Raw genomic sequence first — 9,048 nt, forward strand, 5'->3', positions numbered from 1 at the left:
GAGTGATTCTGTCTCTCTCTCACACACACACTTACACACAGTAGGGTTTTTCCAAAATAAAAGCCTCATTAAAAAGTGGTAGTGCTTTCAGCAGAGGGTTGCTGGTGTTCTGTAAGGATGACAGACACAAAACGGTGGGAGCTCGTATCAGGACGGAGAGGTGTGAGTGGAGCTGAGGTGTCGACAGTCACGGGAGGCGGAACGTCTGGTGCGAGGTCCCACCCAGTGCTGCTTGGAGCTTTAATTGATGGTAGAGTTTTGTTTTAGGTAAGTTATGATGTAGCCTTTAAGATTCAAGATGTGATAATAAAGTTTGGTATTTTGTTATTCCAGGCTGGTAATGCAAAGTACACCTCAGAGGAAACAATTGCAGAGATGGTGCTGGTGCTCGCTGATGTACCTTGACACCAGATCCTTGCTGACTTAAGACAAGCCCCTACTTCAGCCTCCTTATTGATGAGACAACTGATGTTGCAGTGATAAAGCAGTTAATCATCTTTGACTGATATCTAAACAACAAACATGAGGTAACCAGATTTTCCAGCCAGTGTGAATGGTGGTTTCTTTCCTACTTATGCACTGTTGTGCCTAGAGAAACAACGTAACGCATTAAATTTTAGATTAAAATGGCAGACCAAAACACGAATATAAGAACGTTCACAATGATTTGTTTTCAACAGGTAGTGACATCATTCCTGGGAATTCGAGACATTCCTGATGGTAAAGCAGACACAATCGTCAGAGCCATCAAGACCTTCCTGCGATCCATCGATGTGGACATTGCACGAATGGCAGGATTTGGATCGGATGGGGCAGCTGTCATGGTTGGGAAAACCAATGGAGTAAGTCACACTTAAGCTTCATTTATTTAAGTGCATTAATGTTTCAGTGAGTATCTTATTTCTGGTATTGCCTATTGTTTTTCTAGCCATCAACTATCTACAAAAAACCCACTGATAGTACCTAACATGTCCAAAACTGACATCAACATCATTTTTACACTCTCAATCTATCTCTTTCAATAGGTTGCTGCACAACTGAAGCAGGGGAACCAGAAGCTGGTGAACGTCCACTGCATTGCCCACAGGTTGGCCCTGGCAGCTGGACAGGCAGCTGAGGGCCACATGGTCCTACATGGTCAAGTTCAAGGACACACTTGGCCAGTTGTACCGCTTCTATGAGTATTCACCAGTGAGGACGTCCAGCCTGCAGGAAATCCAGGTGAATACTAACAGCTAAATATGCGATTCTATGTTAATTTCCCTGTTGTGAAATGATCATGCATTAAGATGTGTAGGTGAAACGTTTCTTCATTTATAATTCATTAATACAAACTTTCTTTTCTTTCTGTCCTCTTTTATTCAGGCCATTGTCAACTCAAAGGACAACTGCATCAAGTTGTCCCGGGCCAAAGATGTGAGATGGCTCTCTCACAACCAGGCAGTGAAAGCTCTGCGCAGGACCTTTTCTGCTGTGGTCATGAGCCTTGAGAGAGAAGCTGCAGAAAGGAACGAAGCGGCAGCAAGAGGACTTGCAATGTTCCTTAAGACCTTCAAGTTCGTGGCAACACTCCTCTTGCTGTCGGATGTCCTACCCCTCTTGGCCAAGCTTTCAAAACTGCTCCAAGTATGCTTTGTTAAGATATGTGGTAACTTTATAATTATAGAAGGAAATGACTTTTAATTAGTTGACAAGATGAATCTGTCTAGATTGACAAATGTATTACTGTCTATTCAATCAATTATCTAATTTTTACAGAAACACAACATGGATTACAGCCACATTGATATCAACGTAGATGCAACAATTGATGCCCTGACAAGATTGAAGGAGAGGCCAGGGCACCACTTCCAAGGACTGGAGGGGTTTCTGAAGGAGACCAAGGAGGCAGCAGACATCCAGTACAGCGAGGCTGAAGAGAACCTGTTTGTGAAGAATGTAAGTAAATACAATTATTACCACAGTCAAAAGATGAATAATTAAAAGTTGTGTAAGATTTATACAACAAGTTACATAATAAAATCAACCACGTTAGAATTCAAAGTTTCTACTTATCTAGTTGTGCAGGTACTATGGAAGAGACTGCATCATCCTCAAAAGTGTCTCTTAAGAGAGTTGCAATCAGTAGGTCACTAACATGTTGCTAATTTGGACATGTTCTAGATCTACAAGCCCTTCCTGGAGAAGTTGATCCAAAACCTGCAGGACTGGTTTCCTGACAACATGCTGATGTCCTGCTTCAATGTGTTCAACCCTGATAAGGCGGATCAGGATCAGACACACAAACTTGAGGTATATATAGCTTTTTTTGTACTTTTATCATTTTGATCAAAGTATGAGGACACACTCCGGTTCACGCAGTGTATTTCTAGCAAATTGTGTGCTTTATATTTGCCAGATTCTTTGCCGTAACGGTTTCTCACAAACCCTGTCTTGGTAATTTATTTTCCAGGTACTCTGCGAACGCTACCGGGAAGAGGTCAGCAGGGAGGAGGTGCTGAGTGAGTACGAGTGAGCATGAGGGCTGTGTGCCCTCATGCTCACTCAGTACAACCACCTCACCACCAATGACATCCTGAGCAAGGTGCGGCAGGTACATGGAGACACCATGCCCAACATCGCGAGGCTGGCTGAAGCCATAGCCGTTATCCCTGTATCTACAGCAGGTATAGGGTCTCAGATTTCCTGACATTTGATTTCTATATTGCAACATAGATTATTGTTATATTTAATCATGCTTGAAATTGCTATAAATAGCTTGTATAGCACAGCAAGCTAACACCATTGACTAGAGCCCGACCGATATGGGATTTTTAGGGCTGATGCCGATACCGATATTGGGGGCTAAAAAAGGCCAATATCCAATATATCGGTCAATATCCGATATTGGCTGATAACCGATATATTGGCTGAAATATGAAATAAGAACACTGATCTACACAGTATATAATCTTATATTAGATAGTTGTGGACAGGTGGATAAACAGTTGCATAAATCTTTGTTTTTCTCACAAATATAATTTACACAACTTTCAAATGCAAACTATGCAGTCACAAAAATAATTAGTGCAAAAAATATTACTTACTACAAAATTATGTTTTCACTCACAAATTTTGATGTGTCTGCCTCACGGCACTACAACTTCTTATGTGGCCTAAGGACTAAACTGAGCATGTGCAGAGTGAATTAGGTGAGTCCTAAGTTGTTCCTGATTGGAGCAATAGCGAGAGTTACAACTGACCTGTGTTACAACTATCCCCAGTCTCCCCTACACTAGAAATACCCTGGCCTGCCTGCAGAATGAAACTGTGTGAGGTAGACAGGAAGTGCACAGACATGGGTGTGTGTGGGGGGGTGGATACTTCATAAGATGAGAGGTGGGGTCCGTGATTTTTGGAGTGGCGGGGGGTTAGCGGTCCATCCTTGTCAGAGCGCACAGTAGCAGTCCATGATTTTTGCCGGGATGGGGGGCGATTAATCAGTTGGGCTCTACCATTGACTATTGTACCCTTTCAGACTGTGAGCGTGGCTTCTCAACAATGATGAGGGTCAAGACGCCACTGAGGAACAGATTGAAGGCAGACACCCTCAACCACCTGCTGATGATTGCTATCGAGGGGCCAGATGATGACTTTGATTTTGACCTGGCCTGTGATAACTGGGATGGCAAACAGAAAGGGAAGCTAAATGTCAAGTAAAGTTCTTAGTGCTTCTAAAGAAACAATGTTTGTCTTCACATGGCTTGTATTATCCTAGACAGTGTCTTTGGAATAAAATGTTATTTCTTCTTGTATATTGTCTCTGAGTATCAATTTGTGTCAAGTTCCCGTATGGAGTAATTCCCATCAATAATTCCCATTCATAAATTGAAAAAAAAAACAACAGTTTTTGCTTTTAATCATTGTTGTAACAAAGAAAAAAACTTGGCTTCATTCCTCAAAATTTTCCCCTCAAAATGCAGGAAATAGTGTTTCAGAGAGTTATAAATTTCAAAATTTTCCGGGGGAGGATGCTCCTGGACCCGCGTACATGGTGCCCCTATGCTGTGAAAAAATCCTAGTGAGAACCCTGATATTATATTTACAAACTATCTTTTCACAATGAAATGTGAATAACCTAAACAAGTATGAACATGAAATGCTTTAAGACAAAAAGTTCAATTTTAACAACATAATAGCTCCACTGTGATATGCAAGCTGTGTTAATAATAACCTACATCATAATAGTGGTGAAATTGGTTATTTTTCTGAAGAAATTTCAGGCTGTACATGGTCGTTCAGGTTATTCATGTTTTCATTTTCAATTTGACTTTTTCACAGTAGATCACATTTATGCAGATGTTACAGGATGCCTAACAATACTGACCGCTTCTGTTTGATGGTAATGGCTTTAGCAAACAAGCATGAAACGTAAGAAGTCCTCTTTTGGAGATTTGATTTGACCAATAACCTATTAAGGTGCATGTCTGTGGATGGTGGAAGGGAGCTGGAGTACTCAGACATGGAGACACGGAGAGAATAACAAACACCACAATGAAAGGCCCAGTGGGATCAAACTCAGGACCAAAAATTACAATAATTTCCCATCAATAACAATGGTTTGTTGTTCCTTCCATGCAAACAAGGTTATATTGTATGATGCAGCCTGAATATAATAAATGAAATAACGTGCCTAAGTCAGATTTTTATCTTTTTATTTTCAAAGAACATACAACAAATTCATCCAATAATAACTCTTACTCTTACAACACAGCAGTACCAGTTACAGAGGAAACCTGATGTCTTTCTACAGTATGTTTGTGTCTCTGGAGTCGGGCTGCAGTATCTGAAGTGTCAGAATGTGTTTAACAGATTTTCTAAACCACGGATAACAAAAAGCATAGATGAAAGGATTTAGACAGGAGTTAAAATATAAAAACCAAATCTCAGTGGCTCCAGATGAAGCCTCAACCATGTTACTTTCAGCTGCAGCTGTAAAAAAATAACATGGAGAATAGCACAGAAGAAATACTATTACGACAATGCCAAGTGTTCTGGCTGCTTTTATCTCAGATTTCTGTGCAGTTACAGTTCCTGGACGATGATGTGTGACAGATTTAACATGTGCTCTCATGGCACGAGCCTGAGACACAGCCACCACAAATACTCTCATGTATAAAACTGTAATGATAAGAATGGGGCCTAAAAAGGTCGCAACAAGATCAACAACTCCTTCAGCACAGTTTACTACAAGTACACACTCCCCATAACAGGAATTATGCCTGCCTGGTTGTTGGAGGAAATCTCTCAGTATCCAAAAAGTGTGAACAGCAGAAAATATCCAACACAGATAAATGCTGAACTGAACTCTTTTCTTAGTGACTTTTGTAGGATACAACATGGGGTCACAAATAGCCACATAGCGGTCAACTGATATGAGAACCATGTTTCCTGCTGACACACTGACGATGAAGAAGCTAAAAGTGCAAATCACAGCACATCCAAAGTCACCCAGGAGCCAACAGTCTCCATACTGGAAGATATGAAGAGGCATCGGTAGAAAACCCACAAGAAAGTCTGCGATAGCCAGAGAGAGGAGCAGGAGGTTGGTGGTGGTGTGGAGCTGCCTGAAAGAGGAGAATATAATGCTTAAACACATGGTTATAAAACAGCAGTTTTGAAGATAATGCAGTTTTTAGATATAATAAACAATGAGAAGCAATTCAGGCATAGCAAAAATGATTACAATGAAGCGATTACACTTTTATTTAACAATTATTGAACAATCATGTCACGCTCATGAAGCAGACAAAAAGGATGTAATCAGGAGTGTAATATTAGGAGTGTGTTGGTGAATAGGACAAAAATATTAAGGATTACTTTTTCAAAAGAACATTTGTTTCTAAATATCCAAACTAGTCATCTGCAAATACAATTCAAATAAACTAATGTACCTATCAGAGACATTAACTGTTGACATTTAACCCTGTACATTAGTGTAATCATAGAAAATACACATTCTATCAACCAGTGAAGTTTATCTCTGCCTGAAGTGGGAGATGGCGATGATGACCACCAGGTTCAGAACCACAGTGAGCAGAGAGATGAGGGAGAGCAGGGTGTGAGTTATTGCGGCCTCCAAGTGAGAGCCTGTTGACTTCTTGCAGGAGTTGTTGACTGCTGGAAAGCAGAGCTGGGCTTCCTCTAATGTTTCCATCAGCAGAGCAGAGATGGAGGGAGAAGAGCTTTCTGATCAGTGCTGTATGTCATACGGCTGATTTATTTTTAATTTTTTCTCTCCGCCCAAATTGGGCAAAGTCAGATATATCACACTCCAGCTCTGTCTGGGAAATGACAAAGGCCCCCTCCCTGCTCCCCAAAAAATAAAATTATTTTATTTTTGAACTGTTTTGCTGAGCTAAAAATTTACAATTAAAATATTTCATGAATCTTTCATTTGATTGTTACAACGTCTACGCACAGGCACAATACACTGACCATAAAAAAAGCTGACACCTGTTGCATAATAACTGCAGTGATTAATATGTTTCTGGTAATAAGTTGTGTAACTTAAACTGATGCAGTGAGTGGCATCTCATTTCTTAAACCACCATCAGTTTGATAGAGAGCACAAAGACTGGACTGTGTTTCAAAGGAAAAAGGTCATGTGATCTGATGAGTCCAGACTGACCCTGTTCCAGAGTGATGGATGCATCAGTGTGAGAAGAGAAACGGATGAAGTGATTACCCATCATGCTTTGTGCCTACAGTACAGGCCTGTGGGGGCAGTGTTATGATCTGGGGTGGATTCAGTTGGTCAGCTCTTGGTTCAGTAACATTATGTGTCCATAAAATGAGGCCCGCTGAACCTGAATAAACTGAATAAATGAAATAATGTGCCAAAGTCAGATTCTCTATTTTTGTCTTTTTATTTTCAAAGAACATGCAACAAATTCATCCATTAATAACTCTTACTCTTACAACAAAGCAGTACCAGTTACAGAGGAAACCGGATGTCTTTCTACAGTATGTTTGTGTCTCTGGAGTCAGGCTGCAGTATCTGAAGTGTCAGAATGTGTTTAACAGATTTTCTAAACCACGGATAACAAAAAGCATAGATGATAGGATTTAGACAGGAGTTAAAATATAAAAACCAAATCTCAGTGGCTCCAGATGAAGCCTCAACCAAGTTACTTTCAGCTGCAGCTGTAACAAAATAATATGGCGAACAGCACAGAAGAAATACTATTACAACAATGCCAAGTGTTCTGGCTGCTTTTATCTCAGATTTCTGTGCAGTTACAGTTCCTGGACAATGATGTGTGACAGATTTAACATGTGATCTCATGGCACGAGCCTGAGACACAGCCACCACAAATACTCTCATGTATAAAACTGTAATGATAAGAATGGGGCCTAAAAAGGTCGCAACAAGATCAACAACTACTTCAGCATAGTTTACTACAAGTACACACTCCCCATAACAGGAATTATACCTGTCTGGTTGTTGGAGGAAATCTCTAAGTATCCAAAAAGTGTGAACAGCAGAAAATATCCAACATAGATAAATGCTCAACTGAACTCTTTTCTTAGTGACTTTTGTAGGATACAACATGGGGTCACAAATAGCCACATAGCGGTCAACTGATATGAGAACCATGTTTCCTGCTGACACACTGACGATGAAGAAGCTAAAACTGCTAATCACAACACATCCAAAGTCACCCAGGAGCCAACAGTCTCTATACTGGAAGAGATGAAGAGGCATCTGGAGAAAACCCACAAGAAAGTCTGCGATAGCCAGAGAGAGGAGCAGGAGGTTGGTGGTGGTGGTGTGGAGCTGCCTGAAAGAGGAAAATATAATGATTAAACACATGGTTATAAAACAGCAGTTTTGAAGATAATGCAGGTTTTAGAGATAATAAACAATGAGAAGCAATTCAGGCATAGCAAAAATGAATACAATGAAGCGATTACGCTTTTATTTAACAATTATTGAACAATCATGTCACGCTCAGGAGTGTAAAATTAGGAATGTGTTGGTGAATAGGACAAAAATGTTAAGGATTACTTTTTCAAAAGAACATTTGTTTCTAAATATCAAAACTAGTCATCTGCAAATACACTTCAAATAAACTAATGTACCTATCAGAGACATTAACTGTTGACATTTAACCCTGTACATTAGTGTAATAATAGAAAATACACATTCTATCAACCAGTGAAGTTTATCTCTGCCTGAAGTGGGAGATGGTGATGATGACCACCAGGTTCAGAACCATAGTGAGCAGAGAGATGAGGGAGAGCAGGGTGTGAGTTATTGCGGCCTCCAAGTGAGAGCCTGTTGACTTCTTGCAGGAGTTGTTGACTGCTGGAAAGCAGAGCTGGGCTTCCTCTAATGTTTCCATCAGCAGAGCAGAGATGGAGGGAGAAGAGAAGAGCTTTCTGATCAGTGCTGTATGTCATACGGCTGATTTATTTTTAATTTTTTCTCTCCGCCCAAATTGGGCAAAGTCAGATACGTCACACTCCAGCTCTGTCTGGGAAATGACAAAGGCCCCCTCCCTGCCCCCCAAAAAATAAAATTATGTTATTTTTGAACTGTTCTGCTGAGCTGAGTTTGATAGAGAGCACAAAGACTGGACTGTGTTTCAATGGATAAAGGTCATGTGGTCTGATGAGTCCAGACTGACCCTGTTCCAGAGTGATGGATGCATCAGTGTGAGAAGAGAAACGGATGAAGTGATTACCCATCATGCTTTGTGCCTACAGTACAGGCCTGTGGGGGCAGTGTTATGATCTGGGGTTGATTCAGTTGGTCAGCTCTAGGTTCAGTAACATGTGTTGATAAAATGCGGCCAGCTGAACCTGAATAAACTGAATGACCACATTTGGACAATAGTGGATTTTTTCTTCCCTGATGAAGGAAGAATTCATCAGGTTCAAATTAAGAGAGAGTGATTAAGGAGCATGAGACATCATTTTCACACTTGGATCGGCCTCCACAGAGTCCAGACCTGAACCACATTGAGAATTTTTGGCATGTGATGAAGAAGGTTTTACACAGAA

The 9,048-nt window shown here is 40.6% G+C and overlaps 2 protein-coding genes across 2 annotated transcripts; both read right to left on the reverse strand.

The window, feature by feature from the left end:
* Positions 1-5,109: 5,109 nt before the first annotated feature.
* LOC115411981 (trace amine-associated receptor 13c-like) lies at positions 5,110-6,196 on the reverse strand. Its single transcript, XM_030124286.1, has 3 exons — positions 6,027-6,196; positions 5,262-5,606; positions 5,110-5,122 (listed from the first exon to the last, which is right to left on the reverse strand). Exons 1-3 carry the CDS (start codon positions 6,194-6,196, stop codon positions 5,110-5,112), a joined length of 528 nt encoding a protein of 175 aa, XP_029980146.1.
* An 804-nt stretch (positions 6,197-7,000) lies between these two features.
* Positions 7,001-8,387, reverse strand: LOC115411982 (trace amine-associated receptor 13c-like). Its single transcript, XM_030124287.1, has 2 exons — positions 8,218-8,387; positions 7,001-7,823 (listed from the first exon to the last, which is right to left on the reverse strand). The coding sequence occupies exons 1-2, from the start codon at positions 8,385-8,387 to the stop codon at positions 7,001-7,003; spliced, it is 993 nt and encodes a 330-aa protein (XP_029980147.1).
* Between the last annotated feature and the right edge of the window lie 661 nt (positions 8,388-9,048).

The sequence above is a fragment of the Sphaeramia orbicularis genome, chromosome 21, assembly GCF_902148855.1.
Source record: "Sphaeramia orbicularis chromosome 21, fSphaOr1.1, whole genome shotgun sequence".
Taxonomy (NCBI): Eukaryota; Metazoa; Chordata; class Actinopteri; order Kurtiformes; family Apogonidae; genus Sphaeramia; species Sphaeramia orbicularis.